Below are 22953 nucleotides of genomic sequence, written 5' to 3' on the forward strand. Positions count from 1 at the left end.
AAGTGATTTGGGTGTGACCGAGGAATGGGGCGCTGGGGCACCTGCTTTTATCGGGTCTTACAAGACTTTATCTCATTAAAGAAAGAAAACATGTCCCTTAAAATGTAAAGTTAATTGACTTTGCTGCCCAGCTAGCAAAGTCAATTTAACAAGAATCCTTTGGTTCCAGCAAACCGACTAAAAGTTTATAAAACCCAGAATATAGTTTCAAGGTAGTTAGGTCTGGTCAAGCCCAATATTTGCACAGCAGATCTAATTTCAAGAATAAAGTTCTTTCTGGGGCTGATGGATATTGGGTAAGCAGCCCACCATCATAAGCAGGTGCATTAACCATTTTTTTCTCCACCCGGACATACTTACAGTTGTAGCAGCTAAATAAAATCAGACAGGGTGGTTTAATACCCAAAGATGAAATGTTTCTCAGGCCTAAAGCATTAGAAGTCAGACAAAAAAATCTGTCAACCAGCTAAGAAAGGGTAGCAGTGCAGGACCCTCTTACCTTCGGATTTTGAAACTACAGGGGTTGGATCCATCTCCTCCAGTTATTTCCATTACAAGAGCAAGGCATATTCAGAACCAAATTCTCTTTGATCAGCCAAGTAGACTAGTGGGAGGAGCTACAGGAGTGGGCGTGTCTGAAGTGGTTGCTTCATGCAGGCCCGTTGCCCCTCCTCCTAGTGAAAAAAATAAGAAATTCTGAAATCAAAGAGATCTTCATGGAGGTGGTCACAATTTTGGGAGCAGAATTTGATTAGGGATAAATCACACACACACACACACACACACACACACACACACGACTGAGGAGGTAAGATAGCTCAGTGGGAAGCTTTGTCTGTGCTGGTGTGAAGACCAGAGTCTGGCTGGAACCCTCCACCTGTGTAAATGCCTGAGGAGAAGGGCAACCTCCCTGCTATCCCCACACTCTGAGGGTGCAGATGGGATCCCTGGACTAAGCTAGTTAGCTGTACTAGGTTATCTGTGAGTTCTGGACCTAACTAAGAGCACTCAGGTCACTGACTAAAGTGCAGGGCAGTGGAGGAAGACTTCTGACAGCAACATTGGGCCACACCCTCCACATATACACTAGCATGAACATAGCTGTTTACACATATGCAAATATGTTCACATATACAGACCCATGTAAAATACATGTTTTTACTTTTAGTTCTAATGAACTGTTAATAACTGCTAGAACTTACAGGAAGCAGCAAGGTATTTGGATATTACATGTGTTAGATACAAAGGAGTGATCAGATCAGGCCATTAGCATATTTATCAGCTCCCTTATTACTTCTATGTAGGAATATTGAAAATCCTCTCTTGGTTATCGGTTGGTTCTCTCTCTTGGAGTAGTTGCTGCAGCCATAGCCATTCAACTGTGCTCCATACAGAGATTCCTCTTATCTGGCCACATCCTGTGCTCATCTCCCACTCAGTGTCTGTCACCCTCTGCTGTCCATCCTGGGCTGTGGAGACCACTCTTCTACCCCACAGCTATGAGATCAGTATTTCAGCTTCTACATAGAAATGTCTTAATCATCATAGATATTTTCAAATTATCTTACTATTGCTGGCAGATATCCCCAAATGCCACCTACGTTCATTTGGTAGTTGAGGGTCCTGATAGTACAGTTTATTATCTCATGTGTCAGTCAAGAAGTCTTACATTGCCTTGTCACAAATTAGCTTTTAAAAATATTTTGCTGGCTATATTTCAGTATTATTAGTATTCAGATACTTCTGTGTATTTAAAAAACATATTTTAGAATATTATTCACAAGAGCTGGGTACAGTGGCATGCAGATATGCAATCCAAGTAGCAGCAGAACATTATCCACTAGGCTTTCCCCAAAAGGTCAATGGCCAAAAAGAGATGAAAAGCCCTGTAATAAGACAGGCTTCCAAGAAAATTAGCAGAGGTGTGAGTTCATTATGATCCGGGTCTCCAGAAAAATATTTCTTTTTTGGATAACCTCGCATTGTCCTCCCATTAAGACAATAGAAACTTATTAACCAAAAGTTATTTTTACCATTTTAAACACATGATTCTAAAAATAGCTCCCCCTACCCCCTATCTCTTTGAATTTGAAGAGCCTACATCATGGTACTGCTATAATATGGTCTTATTTCTTAAATAACTACTGAATTGTCATGGCAGGAGAAATATAATAACCTATATATTGGGGCTGAGGAGACATCTGTGAATTGCTGGCCATACAAACATGAAACAACTGAGTTTAATCCTACTGACAGATAACAAGCAGGGCATGGTTTTGTGTGCTGCTCACAGTAAGAGAAGGAGGGTCTCTGGGGCTCTCTGGCCAAGCATCCTAGCTGAGATCTGTGAGCTCCAGGAGAGGGAGACTCTGTTCCAAAACCCAATCTGAACAGCTCCGGGGAAACCACATCAGAGGTTCATCTGAGGTCCCCACATGCACACACACACACACACACACACACACACTCAGCCTGTTACTTACCAACACGACTAACTTGGTCGGAAATATCATCTCTAACATCAGAAACATCCCACATTGCGAGGAAGGAGTCAAAGCAGGAGCCTTTCTCAGCTTCATGGACATAGGGTTTATAGGAGAAAGTATGGAGATGGGCAATTGCGGCCAAAATCATCTCAATACATATGATGAAATCCTACAAAACATCAAGAAAAACATCAGGCATCTTTTTGGTTAAATCTAGTTTTCCAAACTAATAACTTTTTAAAAGTTATTTAGGGTGTCAACATTTTTTTTAAGTTCCAGACTTAAAAACTCATTTTCAAAACTTTTTTTTTTCATTTCAAAACATGATAAGCCAAAATTTACATTACTTTTGCATCCCTCAGTCAAGTATTTCTCAATGCTACCCAAGGACTGAAAGGTACCAAGCAGATATAAGTGGACAAAGAATAAAATAATTAATAGTCAGTATCTATAGCTCACTTCTCTAGGGTTCCTGCACTACAGAATTGGACAACAGTCTCGCCCCACTGTTTACATGTTGTTCAAGGGCAATACTGCATCAAATGGTTCAGCAAACAATATAATTCCCCGAGTTCAGACATGGCTCTACATACCTGCAGGCTGGTGATCACAGCTTCTGCCCTTTGCCATTCCCAAGTCTGCTTTTCTGAAATAACTCCCACTTTAACCAACAAAGCAATAAGTACTGCCTGCCTATGAGTCAAGGAAATGAGTATCAGTGCTACATATGAACCCTGGAATGACCAGTGGTTACAAATCTGCAACAGGGGCATGCTGGGAGGTAGGTCAGAGGGTAAAGCGCTGGCAGCAGGAGTCTGAGGACCCGAGTGAGAACCCCAGCCTAGGTAAGGCTGGCCATGGGCAGCACACACTAGTGCTCCTGAGGGGAGCAGGGAGGTGGGAAGAGACTGCAGGGCAGCAAGCCTGAGGTGTGCAGAGGAGCAGTTCTAAGACCCTGTCTCAAATGAAGGGCAAGGGCTGAAGCCCTAAGTTGTCCTCTGAGCTCAGCATGCACAGATGGCCTGTACATGCCACCACTCACACAATAAACACAGTATATCATACAACAAAAGATTAGAAAATATGCAACTAGAACCAGTGAAGGCCTCAGAGTACACCCTAGGACTCCATACTAGCCTGCCTTCAGGGCATGGTTCCAAACAAGTTGTGTTTATATTAAATAGACTCCCTTGCCTTGTGAATTAATTCTACTAGCTTCCTAAGATGAATTTCATCACACATTCTCACAACTTCTTTATTTGATTTAAATATCTTTTTATTGCTTTGAAACCATGTACAAATAATTAGATTCTAAATTCTAACAGTTTGTAAGTAATGGTCTGATACTCAAGTGTGTTCACATGTGTATTACTAGGATTTTATCATTCATTCATTCATTCATTCACTCATTCATTCATATATAGGGCTTTTCTATATAACCACAGTTGCTTTAGAACTTGCTGTGCTGACCAACCTGGCTGCAAACTCAGAGATCTGGCTGCCTCTACCTCCCAAACGCTGAGATTAAAGGTGTGCACATCACCGCCTGGCATGGGACTAGCTTTTAAAAGAGGAAAGAATGGCATTTTAGGTCACTTCCTGTCCTAACTCTTGTCTGTAGCTTTTCCTGCCTCATACTCACATTATCTTTAGACACTCTTAATCAACAGTTTTATTTACCAGCATTTATAAAATAAAAACATTTATGAGAAAGCAATACTTACCATAAGGAATTGAAGACCAAGAGTTTGACACAGAAAAACTTGCCAGTGGGATTTAGAGGACTAAGCTCTTCCTTTAGGGCCTTGCAAAATAGTAGCAGGCAGTACATGGCGAACTGAAACAAAAGCAAAACTCAACAACACTGTGCTGGAGGAAGGCAGTCACATAACTGCTGAACCCAAGCCAGAGCCTGCTCTAAGGTAATGTTCTGGGCAGAATTACTGCAAATTACAAATGGTTTTAGATTAAAACAGGCTTCCATGATTTGCTGCCAAGTCATAGAAGTGAAATTTGTCCAGAGAGAGATATGTAACATTTTCCCTGGAATTCAAGGAAAGCAAAAAACAAAACAATGGAACAAAAAAAAAAACAAAACAAACAAAAAAAACCCACATCAGTTATGCTTCTAAACCCAAACTCCCAAACTACCACTGCTTTTATAAGGATTTGTGTTACTTTTATTAGTAAGTCTCTTGCATAACATTTACACAACACACACACAGTTTATTTAATTTATTAATTAATTAGTTAGTTTGGGTTTTTGAGACAGTATCTCACTATATAACCTTGGCTGTCCTGGAACTTTCTTTGTAGACCAGGCAGGCCTTAAATTCACAGAGATCTCATGTCTCTGTCTCTCAAGGGCTGGAATTAAAGGCATGCACCACCACTGCCCAGATCATGCAATTTATAAGTCAACACTAAATAAATACAGTTTCAAACAATTCTGACCATCAGATCTGCCTCATACAAACACATTACCTTGAGAGGAGTACATTAGTCCACATTACCCAAACGCCTACACTACAGCTGTGGCTCAGTGGCAGAGTGCCCACCCAACATGCAGGAGGCCCTAGATTCTAGTTATCGTACTGCTGAAAGAAAACTCATTGGGACTCCAAGAATAAAGCCATTTCGTAGTACCTATGAACTGCTACCCTCGTTCTGGGATCAAACCCAGAGCTATGTATGCTAGGCAAACACTACACCCGAGGAGTTCCATAAGTCCTAAACTAATTTCCAGTATCTGTCATGAATTGGAATCAAAGTTTGTTGCCCAATCTTTTTGACCTGAAAGTAGCTGACTTCTGTGTATGTTTCATAGGGTTTCCTTTTAGTAACTGTCTAAATGCCAACGGGAAGATGAAACTATGTCCACCTAGTTCAGAGTGTTTGTTATAAAGTCCTTTACATCCAAGGCAAAAGTACTTCAATTTCTTTAGATTACATTGCCAGGAAAGGGTCTATGGTCATGAAGATGACCATGAGGAAGGAAGGCCCTGGAGACATGTCCCACTCATCTTCACTATAAACTTCTCATTTTGGTGTTTTGAGACAGGGTTTCTCTGTGCAGCCCTGGCTGTCCTGGAACTCACTCTGCAGACTGGCTTTGAGCTCACAAAAATTTGCCTGCTTCCACCTCCCAAGTGCTAGGACCAAAGGCATGTGTCACCACGGCCCATCACATTTTTCCATTTTTAGTTTTTTTGATTTTTGGTTTTTTCGAGACAGGGTTTCTCTGTATAGCCCTGGCTGTCCTGGAACTCACTCTGTAGACCAGGCTGGCCTTGAACTAAGAAATCAGCCTGCCTCTGCCTCCCAGACTGCTGATATTACAGGCTTGCAGCACCACTGCCGGGTAAATCTTTCCAGTTTTCTTTAAACTCTGTCCTATAATATACCAATTAGACTTTTTCTCTTACTGAATTGGTCTCTATCAGATTTTCTTTAGAAGGCATATTTCTTTAATATGTACCTTGTATAAAGGTACATATTAAAGCTTCCTCATATTCTATTTAAAAATTTAAAGAATATTTCTGTAAAGAAGTAGTGCCTGATAATATTTAGCTACAAAACTAATTTAATACAATTAAGAGTATGTTTATTCACTTACCAGTTGGGACAAATTCTATAATATTACCAGGTATGTCAAAGGATTGGAGAAAAAAAAAAACTTTACTTCATTGTGTACTCCAAGAACTTCACATGCCCTGAAAAGTGGCAAAAATCAGACAACTTTATGACTAACCAAGCAGAACCATATCTTACTGTGTATCCTTTAGAAATTAAGTTTTTATTTTATGTGTATGAGTATTCTGCCTGCATATATACCTGTGCATGGTGTGCAAGCAGTGCCCTGTGGCCTGAAAGAGCATTGAACACTGGAGTTAGCAGATAGCTGTGAGCAGCCATGGAAACCAAAGAGCTCTTAACCATGCACGCTCTTCAGCACTGAACACATATGTAAGGGACAGCTGCACCACTGCTTAAAATTTACCATCAGTTTATTTTAGAAAGCCTATGGGTTTAGAAAGCCTATAAAATATAAACTGAGAACCATTAAGCCTGAGAATAGTCATTATCTTCCTAATTCTGGAAAGCGTGATTGATAAACATGACTACAGCTCACTCTTTTCTGTAAATTATCTTGGAAGTAAATATTTAAAGGGCCAGATCCCCTTCCCACATGGACATTTTACCAGAAGCATTAAGTTATATGCTCACCCTATTTCTAAGCAGCAAAGAAATAAATCACTTTCATAAATGATTCTGGCTTACTAACAGGGTAAAAAATTCAACTGCTTTCTTCACATGGCTTTCTTTTATTTTGTCAGTTACACAATACAACATCTAACAGACAAGAAGAAACTGACATTCTGGGATTTTTAGGGAACAAATTCCCAGGCGGTTTGATTATACCTCACATTTTGACATCAGTTTTTGTGTCTATTTAAGATCTGCTTGTCTCTGCCTTCTGAGTGCTGGGATTAAATGTGTGCAACAGTTAAAGAATGTGTTAATAAACTCTTAAATTAACAACACTAAAGATAAATCTGTGTGATTAACCCAACTAAAGAAGGGTTGGGGGTTTTTTTTGTTTTTTGTTTTTTGTTTTTTCTGAAGGGTTTTACAGCATGATTTCAGAGTTATGCTCTGGGATGGACAAATTAAGACTGTAAGGAAGGGCTGGCTTCTTCACACTATCTACCATGCTGCAGGACTACAATAACACACATTCAACAAATGTTAAAAGTGTCAACCCGATGATACCCAAAACAGAGAGCAACAGTAGAGAAAGTTATATCCTGCCAATTGACCAAGAGTAGAGAATGTTATATCCTGCCAATTGGCTTCCAGATGATTCCAAATCATATTTTTAAGCTACCTAAAGAAGTGAGCTGCTATATCATGCACAGAAGAGAGGCACAGAATATCTAATTATATCAGGAAGATGTGTATAACAACTAGTGCCATAAACATCTAGCTCCATTTAAAATTAGAGCTGGTACGAAGGAAGCACTCAGTCGTATGGTAAACCTCTCCTCATTCTTCAAAGTATTACTTCTTTATTCCCCCTGTCTTGAAGGGAAAACAAGAGAGGTCACTTTCATCTCAAACAGGCTCACAAACTTCCCTCCATATGACAGGGAACTACAGAGAATGCAGCAGCCCTTCACTCATTCAAATCTTCCCCTCAAATCTTGGCAGAAAAAAAAATCTACCTACCTTTAAAAAAAACTGTTTATGCTAGATTTTATGAAATCAAATTTACCTTACCCTATGAGGCAAGGAGAATGCGGACATTGTCACATGAAAATATGCTTGGTATCTGAATGAAGAGCCTTGATGCATTAGTCTGTGTTGAACCAGCCAGTCAGTCTTGAAGAATGCTTATCTGGGTTGGGCTTAGCATCCATGTGAAGGTTACTGTGAGAAGGCTACAGGCCTCTGAGGGGCAGTGCCTTAGTTATGGTTTTACTGCTGTGAACAGACAGCATGGCCAAGGCAACTCTTTTTTTTTTAAGCTAGGGTGAGGGTCTTAAAGCCCACACCTACAGTGGCACACCTACTCCAACAAGGCCACACCTACTCCAACAGGGACACACCTCCTAATAGAGCCACTCCCTGGGCCGAGCAGGTATAAACTATCACAATCTCCAAAGCACAGGACCCCACCTTGAAGCAGCACCACCTTCTGCTTTGGATGTCATTCCAGGTTGAAAATGGACCACTCTATGCACAGCAGTGTGGTGTTTTTATAGAGACTACGCTGTGGGAACATTTATCATGAAAGTCATTACTAAAGTTGTCAGAATCCGTTGTCAGAATGAGCTTGGCTGTAGAGTGATTTTGAAATAGGTAATTGAAAACCATTTTTGTCATGTATGATTAAATGGCATTCAATTTATTTGTACAGGAATTTAAAATTCTAGTTATTTCCTTAAAGAATGTTACTATCCTGCTTGAAAGCTTGGCCCAGGGGAAGTGGCCTTAACAGGAGGTGTGGTCTTGTTGGAGTGGGTGTGGCCTCTTGGAGGAAGTACATCACCACAGGGGTGAGCTTTGATGTCTCCTAGGACTCCAGCTCCACCAAGTGTGGAATAACCTCCTCGTGACTGACTTTAGATCAGGATGTAGAGCTCTTGGCTCCTCCAGCGCCATGTCTTCCTGCGTGCTGCCATGTGTTGCACCATGATGATAATGGATAAAACCTCTGGACCTGTAGGCCAGCCCCAATTAAATGTTTTCCTTTATAAGAGGTACAATAGTCATGGTGTCTCTTCACAGCAATGAAAATGACTGTTCTGATTTGTTTGATTTTATTTCATCTTCTTGTATATTAGTAATTTTTTAAAGAGGCCTGGGTGGGTGGGAAATGGGGAGGACCTGGGAGGAGTTGGGGGTAAGAGAAACCATAACCATAATATATTTGATGAAAAAGATTATCTCAAATAAATAGTTAGAGAAAGAGAAAAGCCAAAGTTGTCACCAAAAAGAAAGAACAAAGTTGTAAAGTACAAAACGGTAAAATAGCATGTAATTAAACATCATGAAATAATAAACACGAGACAGAAAAATCAAGTAACATTTAAGAAGTCTAACATCAGTGGCGATTGTGGTTCCTAGGCAGAGCATTTGCCTGATACAGAGTAAAAATATATTTCCTAAAACTCGGGAGCAATATACTCTATGTAGCAACTTGGCCTTTCCATCAAAGATGTGAACACTCTGAACAGATATTCCTCAGCCATTAATAATCATTTAGAAGCTTAGCACAGAGGTAGCACCTCTGTAGACTTGTTAAGATATCATTTTATCCCTAAGAATAGTAGAATGTGGATGTATTTTCAGAGGAATGCCTGACCCTGATCACCTCCACTATGAACCAGCCAGTTCCACTTTCCCTGAAGGCCCTTGGGTAGCTCTCTGTGTTGTGTGTATTTCTCCTCCTCTTATGTTCTGACATTTGCTTGTTTCACTCTTTATTAACACTTCTAGGAGGACGGGTAAGACATAGAAGGCAGAACTCAAGCCAGTCAGTTTTACTCCTTATTAGCAACTCTGTTGACAAAGAATGAAAGTGAGAAGAGGGGAGGGGGACACAGTTGGGATCACAGGTGGGAAGCAACTCTAAAGAGAACTTCCTCTGGGAGCTGGGGAGCTGGGGAGCTGGGGAGCTGGGGAGCTGGGGAGCTGGGGAGCTGGGGAGCTGGGAAGCTGGGAAGCTGGGGAGCTAGGGAGCTGGGGAGCTGGGGAGCTGGGGAGCTGGGGAGCTGGGGAACTGGGGAGCTGGGGAACTGGGGAGCTGGGAAGCTGGGGAGCTGGGGAGCTGGGGAGCTGGGGAGCTGGGGAGCTGGGGAACTGGGGAGCTGGGGAGCTGGCAAGCTGGCCTCCTCAGTGGACCAGCAGGTGGGCAGGAGGGCAGGCTCACCTGCTGAGCAAGCTGAAAGACTGGGCTGTGGAGCCCCAGAACTGACATAGAAAGCTGAGCCTGGCCATACACAGGCCTGTGGCTCTAGCACTGAATGACACAGGGCCAGAGATGGGGAGCTTCCCAGAGTTTAAGGCCAATCAGTGAGTTCCAAATTCAAAAGCACTACTCAAAAGATAGGTTATAGAATGACTGGCCTCTAAAACGCCCCCTTCCTGTTCATTAGGAAATAGTATTAATGATTAATTCACTTCTCCAGGAAAGCACAATCTGACTGTATTTCTGTCACATGTGCACATGGAGCATTAACAAACCAACAAGAGTCCGTCCATACCCCTGGCCTATGAACAGGGGCATTCTGGGTCTTTCTGAATATGCCTCCAGTTGCTTGAAGTCAGTCATCATGAACAAATAGATACTTCTCTCTTTGTGTCTACGATGTGGGTATTGTAATTTGTTTTCATTCAATACAACTTCAGGTGTTGGAAAAGATTACAAAGATTTGAGGGCTTGAAGCAAGAAGAGAAAAGAAAACCAGGAAACATCTTAAATTTGGAGAACTGACTCAACAGTCATGACAGGAACCACATGTAAAATGCAGGCTTGACACCACATCACCTCACGCTCTACACAAAACCACATGACTACAAATCACCAATCAGCTTTCGTGGGGCTCACGGCTCAGACATGGCTGTGATGTGAAAGCTAGCTGGCAACGATAGCCTGGTTGGACAGGAGAACCACCAACTTAGACATGTCTCTTAGACATGACTAAGAGAACTTCGGTCCACCGGGTTCAGTACGGTGCAGACACCCAAAGCCCCACAGCAACAGTGACTGGTGCCTCTAATCCAGACGCATTAGCAGTGGATTGGCTCCAGCAGCTCCTCCCTCACATCAAAGATCTGCTTTAATTTTAGTTCCATTTGTCTCTGGGTTATGTAACCTCACAGGAGGTCACACAAGTCTCCCAAAAAAGAAGTTTAAGCTGTCTTCAAAATAAAAAAAAAAAAAAAGAACTGTGCATAACAAAACAAACATAAAACAGAAACTTGCATTTTTCTCCCTGACCAGAAGTCACCCTCCCTGCTAATCTAAAACATTACAATCTTAGGGGACAGAGCAATTAGAACAGAGACTGACGCTGCACGCTGCCCACAGGGAGTGTGACAGCCAACAGGCCACCGAGCAAAACACCCAATCAGCACCTTACCCTCCTCCAGCTCAAGACAAAGGTTGTACACAGCCACTGGTTCTTCGTCCTCTGTCCTTGTCTCTTTGGCTGTCGTGGTGGAGCGTTTGGGGGTGACGTTGACAGGCATGTGGGCTCAGCAAATGTGGTATCAGGCGAGGTCTGAAAAATCTGTCATTGGGTAAGAAATATGACAATGGATATGACCTGGGCACTGCTGGAGCAAACCAGAATCTAGCCATATTAGATTTGGGGTTCATTAGTGATGGGCCAGAGCCAAAACCCAGCCCTCCGAATTTGACATCAGAAAAGATTAACATAAAATTTCAGAATAAAGCATCTCACTAAAATTAAAACACTATTGAATCATTGTATTTCAAGTAAGATTTTCCCAAAAGAAAACAAGTACGATGGTTTTTCTCATGAGGTAGACAGAATCATAGCCCTTCATTCCCAAGCCAGGTAGCCAGAACACAGTGTTAAAGCACTAAGTACCCTTTAAGTTCACAAAGGAGTATTATTCTTATGCCAAAACACTGGACTTAATCTTTTGTCCCAACTGTACAAATAGACACATCCATTTGCAAACATTTTTTACACATTTAAAAATAGCCTGTGCTGCCAGGTGGTGGTGACACATGCCTTTCATCCCAGCACTTGGGAGGCAGAGGCAGGCAGATTTCTGAGTTTGAGGCCAGCCTGGTCTACAGAGTGAGTTCCAGGACAGTCAGGGCTACACAGAGAATCCCTGTCTCGAAAAACACAAAAACAAAAACAAACAAACAAAAAGTCTGTGCTTATGCAATTACCTGTCTCAATTCTTATTTACATTCTTCATAATTTCCTTATTTAATGCTCTATAGATTTCATCAATTTATTTAATGGCTTCCACCTCTCTTAATAATTTCCCCTTCCATTTCTGAAACCCAGAAAATTACCATCTTGATTTATCTACAATGTCATTCATATATCAGATATAATAACATTAATTAAAATATGCTACTTCTCTGCTTGGCAATTTGTTTTTCTTTGGACAAAGTAATATGTGTGTTGTAAAGAGCGGCTGACCACACTGTCACGGACAGTTGTCACGGACCTTCCCTGGCCACCGAGACCTAGGGTTAAAGGCTCCCCCCTCCAGCACAAGGGCCTTGCAGCCTTCGGTGAAGCCACGAAATAAAACATTGGAGACGTGGGCCTGACAGACACTGTAACTGCAGGCAGCTGACACACTCCTCAGGTGGAGACAAGAAGCAAGCGCCCAGCTTTAAAAGAATGTAAACTCTAAAAGGCACGTCGGTCATTGCCTGCTCATCTGAATAGAATCAAGCGCATGACTTATGGTGAGTGACAGTGTGTCTTACACTTGTGTCCACATCAGAAAACCTGACAATGAAAGGGGTTTACAATCTCACCTAAGAATTACTACACACCAATACAAATAAGTTAATTTTAACAGTTTGTTTGCTTTATGGTGTCACACTGCCCCCTCATGTATAAATGGAATAAGAAATTGTTAAATTGCGGAGGACACGCATTTGCTAATGAAAATCCTGTCTGCTAAAGTCCCTGCTAACGGGGACTTTCCAGAGAATCTGGGGTGCACAGGGAAACTGAAAGATGTGCCTTGGAAAATTCTCTGCTGCCAGACTGCTGGCCCCGCTGCACTACTGCCATTGTTACTGCTCAGGTGGTGATGGGGAGCAGAACAGTCAGGTCGAGAGAAGACAGGAAGCCAATCCCACTCAGAGAGAACTGCACTATGACCACACTTTATATCAGCCCCAAACTTATCTACACCTGAATTCTGCCAACATGGCAGATGGTACTAGATGCCTTTGGGATGGCACTAGAAGAGGAAACCAAGCAACATCCTGGGCCAGAACATCCAAAGCACCAATAAACCATGGAGAAGTCAGGCTCTGAGGACTGGTCCTAGGCAGGTGATAACTTCCCAAGCAGGCCTTTCTGAGAAACCACACAGTTACCAAGGTGCAGGTGCGGCCTTCCTTGTGCCTCTTCTCTCCTGCATTCGAAGGTGAGATGTCTGGACTAGACTATAAGGAAGGAGATAAGGTGTCTGCCTGGTCCTCAGAACCAGATCAATGGTGACTCCACCATTTCCTGAGACTGAACTGAGTTCCTCCCAGAACTTTAGCTCTGAACCATGAACTGGGGCCAAACATTGGCTGATCTCCAGAAGACAACAGGCCCTCCTTGTACCTTCAAGTTGTCTTGTTTTGCTTTGATTTACATTTTAAAGCTCTCAGTGCATTCTTTTGTGTAGCTAGAGCAAAAAACATAGATTTGGGAACTCATCACAAAAGACGAAGGCAAAATCAGAACACCAAAAAATATTTCAGAAAAAAGGCACTAGACACGTAGCTCAACTCCTTAGACATGCCCCCATCCCATTTATGCATAGGATGGCTCGAAGATTCCAGCCACCAACCACTGCCTTAATAAATTCTTCGAGGGACTGGTATCCGGAGAGCTGAGGCATCCTCAATGTGAATGTAGTAATCAAGCCTAGGTATTCACTAGGTACAGCACTGTCTTGGCTCTGGGACCTCAGCAGCTATGGAAGCTGGGCTTGATGCTTGGAACTGATGCTAGTGAACTGGGAGACTTGCCACATCCATCCTTCTGTACAGCACTGGGCTCACAGGACTCAGAGCAAATGGTACCAACCTTCATTTGCGACATGAGGCATAAATAACAAACTCGAATTCAGACCACTGTTCTGCTTAAGCACTGTCTTCACATCTCCCACCATTGCAAATATTCTCAGAGCTAGTGCTCTGAGAAGTTACTCTGATGTTCTAGAAAAAGGCACCCGTATGGAGCTAAAAGGACAGGTATAGATGAACTGCTTCCATGACTCTCCCAAAACTTAGAATCAAACAGCTGTTTATTGTAGGAGCAGGTTTGGTGATAAGGTCCTGTCCTCCAATTGGTTCTTGATCTGTCAGTAAAGAAAGCCATGGGCCAATTGCTGTGCAAATGGTACAGGGAGGACTTCCAGGTCCCTGGAGGAAAAGGGAGACACAAGGGAGGAGACAGGGTTTGCCAGGGTTCGCTAAGACTTCTGATGGAGAAAAGTTGACCAGCCTTGTGAGATCATGAAACAGAGTGGTCACACAGGCTGCTCCTACAGATCAGGGGAGTTTAGTAACTAAAGTTAGGGCAGGTGGGGAGTATGGAACTAAGAGTATTGATAAGGCCACACTTTTCCAGGTATGAGAGAGTAGCACCCAGCAATTGTGCCATGAAGTCAAGTTAAAAAGAAACAACTGTGTGTGTGTGTGTGTCTTTTATCCATGGGTTCAAGGGAAACTGGGTGGGGCCTGGTAAGCAGCATTCCCAGAACTAAGTAAGGCAGGGTGGCAAAAAGCTACACACAGCATTTTGTTATGTCTTCATTTCTCTAACTTAACGCTAAAACTTCACATCTGAATCACTCTTGCTGTTTAGACACGACAGGCCTGGGGCTCATAGACAAAAGCACACCAGTGACACTCTGCTCCTTTCAGACACGGTCACCTCAGCTCCCAGTGTAGTTGCATCCATGCAAAGTCTTTTTTTCTTCCACACACACACAAGACTAATTGTTATGATTCTCTCTGTAATGTGCAGGAATGGTTTTAAATTATCTTCTTTCTGAGGCTCAAGGAGGAAATAAACAAAGCTCTTTACTTTAAAACACTGAGCTGTTTTCTGATTCTAGAATGTACGGCTCATCTGGTTTTGCTGTACATTTCCAAACCATCTTTCTTGAAGGGCTGAACACTTTCCCTGTCCCAGGTCTCTGTCTGGGTGCTTGGTTCTCTTGGTACATTAACTTGCCTCCCACTATTTTCAATCCCTTAATTTAGTACTCTACCTCATGTTGTCATTTTTTTTTCTTTTTTTAGGATAGATCAAATTTACTCAAAACTTACTCCTTATGGGTAAAGCACTTCTTCATATACCTCAGTTACAGCATAAGAAAATTTCAGATAAAAAACCTTAACAATAAAGCAAAACCTATCAGGTCTCACTTCCTCAGGTCTCTGCACAGTGCCAGCACAAACAGGTCTGTCACTGCTGTTCACAGTCACAGGCTCCTCAGAGAAGAAGATGCTTCTGCCACAGGACACAGCCACAAGCAGACATGGCTCTGCCAATTCTTCATGCTGGGCCACCAGGGGCCACATGTGGACAGACTCCATCACTTCTACCAGAGGAGAATGATTGTCTGAAAGTTTTGCATCAGCACCCAACTCAGATCACATCTGCAAGAGGATAAAATCCTTCATCTTCACAAACATGTTTCTGCAGGAGTCTGGTGATTTCCAGTATTGAAGAAGGACTGTCAGCTATTCCTGTATACTTCTGGCATCTCCAGCAGCAGGTATAATTACCCAGAACATGCAATATGTTTGACATTATACCAACCTTGGACCAGATTTCCTGAGTCCAGAATGCGAGTTGCAGCCACTGAACTCTGTGTTCTAGTGAGTCCCATGTGTCTGATGTCCTCCACAGGGATGGGCTAGCCTACAAATGGTGTCTTGCCATAAGCAGAGATTTCCAGCACACAATGGCAAGTCAATGAATTCTCTCTCCCACAATACATCATTGTGGGGTTCTGTGACTAAGGTGGCTCTGAGGAAACCCAAGTACACACTGACGGCTTGCTCTTGGTTTATCCTCCCTGTGCACTACAAGCAAAACTGTAAACTAGTTTACAGCCATCTAACCACCTAGCCCAACCCCAGGACTGCGTATGGGTCTATTCTAGGGCATTCAACTAGACTTGATAATGGGGCTGACAACCAAATACCAGTTGGGCTCGGCCTGGAATATTTTAAGGCTTCCCATCGGTTCTGGTTCATTAAAACTCAGAATCTCAGAGCTGGAAAGCATCCTTGCCATCTCTCATACCAACCTCTCCGCACAGATGAGTGACCTGGGTCTCTGAGGCTAAAGTTTTGCCCCTGTACCCTTCACTTATCAATACCAAACTCAGGCCTCACCCCCAGACAAGGTCCTAGGAGTCAACTGCTATTTAGCACTCTATTGGCACCAAGGCTTTGTCCCCAACAAAGTACACTCTGCATATATACTAGTGGCCTTTCTCACAGAGACAACATAGTTGGAGAAAACCATTATCCCTGTAATAAGTACATATAGATTTTTATCTTGTCATTATTTGGTATTCTATAAAATTGCAATGTGGCCACTAGTTAGATAGCATTTGTACTTCATTAGGTGTAAGATGACTTAAAGTATACGAGAGGATATGTGAGGTTATATGGAAATACTATGCTGTTCCGTGTAAGCAGCTTGAGCACCCATGGGTGGTGTGGTAACCTGGGGCAGGGGATGGTATCCCAGAACCAATTTCCAATGGCTACCAAGGACAGCACACCTCTTCTGGACAGATTCTGCCAACTATCACAATTCCTCAAAGAGCTCTGAGTTCTCATACGCCCTGTGAGGCCCTGAGGCTGGACAACAGGAGCATGCTAAGGGTCTGACTGCACTTGTCAGTGTAAGACCGTTCCTCCTATGGAGGGGAGTGGAGAGGGACTGCAGGACTGAAGGGAGGACAGGCGCAAAGGACATGCTGTGTCTGTGCGCTCTTCCCCCAGGTGGTGAAGGGTGGTACACCTGCTTGGCAGGTGGGGTCCGTCCAGGAAGTGAAGAGATGCTTTGAGAGTGGCTGAATGTCTAGAACACAGATTAAACAGCATGAGCTGATTCAAATGTAATCAAATGAAGGGTCTAAGCTTGAGAGCCTCATCAGGCTGCAGAACATGGCAGCCTCAGCCATGTGGTTCTGGGTCTGGAGTCAAGGATACAAGAAAGGAGATGTGGAATCTCCCTCCATGGCTAATGAATGACTCTGAGGCCAGGAATGTGTCAGGGGTGTACCTGCTTACAAGCTCAAAGGGCCATTGTGTGAAGCTGTGAAAGTGAGTCTGGATTCTGTTGGAGACTCCAAGATGTTGAAGATGCCAGAATTTTGGAGTACATGCCAAAGAAAGCTGCAGATTGGGTATGGAACCAGCCCAGAAGAGTACTCTACTTTCAATTTCTCTTTCTGGGGGAATATACTCCCCCCATTACTCAGAGCTAATCACTCCATAATAAATAAAACAGGTGCACTTCTCAGGAATGAGGAATATAGGTAGTCATGAGGCTGTGGAGGATGAGGAACAGACCTTCTTCTTGGCCTTTAGGGCCCTGTGAAAGGATCTAGACAGTATAATCAGAGAGGCCACAAAAGCCTACATGGTTCTCTGTAGAAATAGTTTATTGTGACTTGTGGGTAAGCCTAGTCCCCCCATCAAGTTCAGACTTAGAACCCTGTAGATCTGGCAAGTGACTGTGCCTGCAAAGGGATGGCAGGTGTTTAGCCATGCCTCTTGGGCCCCTGGCTCCCACAGCCCCCACAGCCTCCCACAGCCCCAACCCCCAGAGAGCACCAAGCCCTCCCACATGCAAATGAGATTTCCCCAAGCTCTGAGACCAAGCCAATGAGAAGTACCTGCTGTCAGACACTGATTCACCCCAAAACTGTATATAAGAATCCTATCCAGAAGGATTAAGTGGGTTGGAGAACTACTCCATCGTCTGAAAGGTCTGTCACAAGAGCTGTAACACTTGGGAAGAGACCTGTTCTCCCAAAACACAACCTGAAGCTCCCTCCCCTCCCTGTTCACACTTGCTCCCCTTTACATGAACTTTCACACCCATCTGGGCCAGAGATCTCCGTGGAAAGCCTCCAGTACACAGGCCCACAGTGACTTGGCCTTGAACTTGGAATTATATGAGGAGATATGCATACTCTCTGGTCCAAAGACTGCTTCATTAATTAGCCAGGGTAAAGTTGGGGACATCAAAGATAGAATGCCAAAGTGGTCTCAAAAAGAAAAGGAAAGGAAAAGGAAAAGAAGGAGGAATCTGGGGTTTGCAACAATATCAACCAACCAGATGTTCCCCCCACCCCCGAGCTCCCAGGGACTAAACCACCAACCGTAGCGTATACATGGCTCCAGCTGCATATGTAGCAGAGGATGGCTTTGTCAGGTATCAATGCGTGGAGAGGTCCTTGGTCCTATGAAGACTTGATAGATGCCCCAGTGTAGGGGAATTGAGGGTGGGAGGCAGGAGTGGGTGGGTGGGTGGGTGGGTGGAGGAACACCCTTATAGAAGCAGAGGGAGGGGTGATGGGATAGGGGGGTTTCTGGGAGAGGGAGAAACCAGGAAAGGATATAACATCTGAAATGTAAATAAAGAAAATATCCAATAAAAAAAGAAAATATACCTTACTAGAAAAAAAGAAAGAAAAGTAAAGAAAACAAGCAAATGATAGATGGATTTATTTTCTAGTAGAAAAGCTTGTATATGATCTAGAAACAAATAGTGTTAGAAGGAGACTACATGAGGCCATGGAATCGCTAGGATAAAGAAACAATGATATAAGAGTATAAAAAGATGATGTACAAGCATAAAAAATTTAGTACTTTGTTCTTCTCGCTACTTGAAGGATTGAAGACTACAATACCTACTTTACTTGCATAAAATTTAAGACTTTGTAAGAAATCTTTTAATCTTAGTAGTCTGTCACCTTTCTGTTCTTACATGAAAATAATTACTAAAGACTGCTGTCTAATGTACCAGGAAACTGCAAGAGCTATGCCCAGCTACCCATGAAGAACAGGCTGTGTAAAAACTATAAGGAAATGTGCTTTTGCTTTATATTTAGCTTCTGTTATAAGGAAGCAGGGGTTAGGGAAGTTTTTTCAATTTTAACATGTTTTTCTCTATTTTTCTACAATTTTATCAAAAATATTTTCCGCATAAATCTCCAATTCTCTCATAAATTATTTCTACTTTCTTTTTCAATTAATGTAGCAATGTTTTTATGTCTATCACTTTACTCTTCAATTTTCCATGAAAATTGTCAATTTTAACATGTTTTTCTATATATCTCTTCTATTTTATCAGAAATATTTTCCATGTAAATCTTCAATTTTATCATAAAATGTTTCTACTTCCTTTTTCAATAAAAGAACATGCTTTTCAAAAAATAAAAATAAAAGTCTATAAGGAATTTTGAAGCTTGACTGAATGCATTTTTTGCATTATATACTTAGACAAGTACTTGAAAACACTTCATAAAACAATACTTACAAATTGCTAGTAAACACAGTAAGCAAAACATTTGGGTATATAAATATATTCAGGGAATCTCAGATCCTAAACTACTGAGCATTGTGTCGCACTGTTCCTGATCAAATGTGTTCACAAGTTTAAAAACAAAGTCAACAAAAGACAGGGCTGATATCTCAACGTTTATTTTATTTTGTTTTGTTTTATTATATTTTTATTTATTTGTTTGTTTATTTACTTATTTGTTTATTTATTGACTTTTTGATTCAGGGTCTCTCTGTATAGTCCTGGATGTCCTGGAACTCTGTAGACCAGGCTGGCCTCAAACTCAGAAATCTGCCTGCCTCTGCCTTCCAAGTGCTGGGATTAAAGGCGTACGCCACGACCGCCCGGTGATATCTCAACTTTCAGAAGTGTTCGTCATGTAAGCATGAGCATCCAAATTTAACCCATAGACTCCATGTAAAAGATCAACATGACACACATTTATAATCCCAATGCAGGGTAGGCAGAGACAGAAAATCTTTGCGTTTCACTGGTTAACTACCCAAACTGAAACTTGAGCACCAAGCTCCTGGGGATTGTGGGGAACTCTGTCTCCAAAGCCAAGGTAGATGCTCATCTTGAAGAGGAACATCTGAAGTTGTCATCTGTTCTACACACACACACACACACTGTCTCTCTCTCTCTCTCTCTCTCTCTCTCTCTCTCTCTCTCTCTCTCTCTCTCTGTCTCTCTCTCTCTCTCTCTCTCTCTCTCTCATACACTTAAACACATACACATATTTTAAAAACTACTTTCAAGATGAGGATGACACACTACATAATAGTATATTCAGGGCTCTCTTCATGTCCCTGTTCCTCAGGCTATAGATGAAAGGGTTCATCATGGGAGTGACCACAGTATACAGCACAGAAGCAAACACCCCTGCCCAAGAAGCCTGTGTCCATATAGAACTGAGGTACACTCCAAGGCAAGTCCCATAGAACAAAAACACAACGGAGAGATGAGAACCACAGGTGGAAAATGCTTTACATTTTCCTCCCACTGTTGAAATCTGCAAGACAGATGTCACAATTTGAGAATAAGAGAAAAGTATCCCAGCAAGAGGAAAAAAGCCCATGATGCCTGTTACAATATATAACACGACGTTATTAATGAAGGTGTCAGAGCAGGCTAGCTTAAGGACTTCAGGAAGTTCACAAAAATAGTGTGGGATTTCCACAACGGCACAGAAAGACAGTCTCAGTGCAGTTAAACTCTCAGGCAGGGCTCCAAGTATGCTTATAAGCCATGCCAGGAGAAGTAGCTGGAAACAGAGTTTAGGGTTCATGAGGACTGTATAGTGCAAGGGGTGGCAGATGGCCACAAAGCGGTCATATGCCATCACGGTCAGAAGCAAATTGTCCAGAAGTCCAAAGACCGTGAAGAAGTACATCTGTGTGATGCAGCCTGCATAGGTGATGAGCTTACTCTGAGTCTGGATGTCCAGCAGCATCTTTGGGACAGTGGTAGATGTGAAACAGATGTCTGAGAAGGATAGGTTGGAGAGGAATAAATACATGGGTGTGTGCAGCTTAGGGTCAGAGACAATGGCCAGGATGATAAGCAGGTTCCCAAAGATGGTCACCAAGTACAAAGACAAGAACAGCCCAAAGAGAACAGATTGAATCTCTGGGTTCTCTGAAAGTCCCAACAGGTAAAATCCTGGAATTCCTGTGTGGTTTTCTCGTTCCATGTAAATGAAGTGTCTAGAAAAGAGAAGACACAGAATGACTGAACTAAGGAAACGAACGTGGCAGGAGTGCATCCGCCCTAACTCAAACCCTATGCACTAGCAATGTGAGGTGTTTGCTTAGTGCTTGCCTCTCTTTAGAGGCTGAGGTCTCTAAGTTCAGCCGTAATCTCCTGAAGCTATAACACTTGATGTAGTATTCAGATCTGGCTGCAGATGCCCAGCTACCCCGGCGCTTCTCTAGCCAGATTTTATCATCTAAGGTCTTTTCAATTACTTCTGATCATGTATTTTTTTTAAAAAAAAATGTATTCTTTGTGGATTTCATATTCACACACAATGAACCACGATCACTACCAGTGCTCATGGCAGCCTCTACTTCCTTCCATATTCACCCAACAACCCCTCCCAACCCAACGTCATGTCCTCGGTTTACAGAACAAAACGTGTGTTTTTATTTCTTACTTATTTTTCTGTGAGAAGCCATAATGGACCCTCACTAACAGCCCGAAGGGCTGTCAGGGCAAAGGTCCTGAGTAAAACAAAGAAGAGCCTCTCCCCGTGCACTGCTGGTTGAAGGGAAGTCCTGAGATAACTGTGGGATGCTCCAGACTGTGCAAACATCACATGTCTCCACCAGAGGACCTTATCTCTTCCTGCTGAAACTGCCAAGAATGCCTCTCCCTCCTTTGTTCTTGCCTCGAGGAGAGCTCTTCCTCTGAAAGCTTAAAACCTGTGTACCCCGGAAAATTAAACAAGACCTCGACAATTGAACCCCTCCTTGCCTGGTCTCCTTTCTCTCTCTCCCCTTTGACCCTCAGGTAGCACCCCTTCAGAACCCTGAATAACTGGACCTGCTGGACAGGTCATTTTTCCTCTTAAAATACGTAAGCATTGTTTTGTTATAGTTTTTGTTTTTTGAGACAGGGTTTTCCTGTGTAGCCTTAGCCATCCTGGAACTCACTTTGTAGACCAGGCTACAAAGACCTGCCTGTCTCTGCTGGGATTAAAGATATGCTTCACCATGACTGGTTAGGTAAATAATTTTTTAAATTAGTATATAACCATATCATTTCTCTCCATTATCTTTTCTTTCTCCAATGCGTCCCATGCCCTTAAATTTTTAATTTCCCTTTCGTTGTTATCGTTAAATATTTGTGCATATATGTGCATAAGTATATAGATACAGCCCACTAAGACTAATTAGTGATGCCCATATGTATATGACTTGGGATCATCCACTGAGGCATGGGGACCCTACGCATGGACACACCTCCTGAATGACAGCAGGTCTCCCTCCCCTAGCAGCTGCCAGTTGTCCCTTTATCAGAGCTTTGGCCTCAGAAGCCCCTCCCTTTTGTGCTGGAATGTTGGCTCAGTTGAACCAATGCAGGTTTGCACAGATATCTACAGTTCACGAGTCACATCCTATCTAGAATATGACATTTCACAACACTCCCCGCTCCCCTGCAGTCCCTTACATCTTCTCTGCAACCTTTTTCACAGTGTTCCCTGCGCGCTGAAAGACGCCTCCATTAGGGCTGAGCACTCACGATTAGTAATTCTCAGCATGTTGACCAGTCATGAGTCCTCACTGACTGCTGCCCACTGCCAAAAGAGGCTTTCCTCACCAAGACAGAGAGAAGTTCGGGCCTAAGGTGGAAGAACAGTCATTTAGAAGGCATTTAGCAAAATAATAGTAGTAGGTTCAACCATAAAGCCTAAGACTTCCCTGTAGCTGCCTGCAGCTACTTCGAACTGGGTTCCTGGAAGAAAAGCTAGGGGGATAGATGGGCAGGGGGGCGTGGCAAAAAGAACTCAGGCCAAGACAACAGTTGCTGAAGGAGGCCAAAGTTTAATGGAGGTCTGACAATTTAAGAGTTTGGGCAAGACCCTCCTCCCAGACTCTGTGTGAGTTCCGGAGAAGTGGTCTGGCATTTAG

At 42.8% G+C, this 22953-nt stretch overlaps 1 protein-coding gene across 1 annotated transcript; it reads right to left on the reverse strand.

Moving 5' to 3' along the window:
* Positions 1–20075: 20075 nt before the first annotated feature.
* LOC127671768 (olfactory receptor 7C1-like) lies at positions 20076–21014 on the reverse strand. The gene has a single exon (XM_052166699.1). It carries the CDS (start codon positions 21012–21014, stop codon positions 20076–20078), a length of 939 nt encoding a protein of 312 aa, XP_052022659.1.
* Between the last annotated feature and the right edge of the window lie 1939 nt (positions 21015–22953).

The sequence above is a fragment of the Apodemus sylvaticus genome, chromosome 21 (genome assembly GCF_947179515.1).
Source record: "Apodemus sylvaticus chromosome 21, mApoSyl1.1, whole genome shotgun sequence".
Lineage (NCBI taxonomy): Eukaryota > Metazoa > Chordata > Mammalia > Rodentia > Muridae > Apodemus > Apodemus sylvaticus.

Bases quoted from the DNA above. Each gene is read 5' to 3' on its own strand.
- LOC127671768 (XM_052166699.1), bottom strand. From the start codon at position 21,014: ATGGAACGAGAAAACCACACAGGAATTCCAGGATTTTACCTGTTGGGA.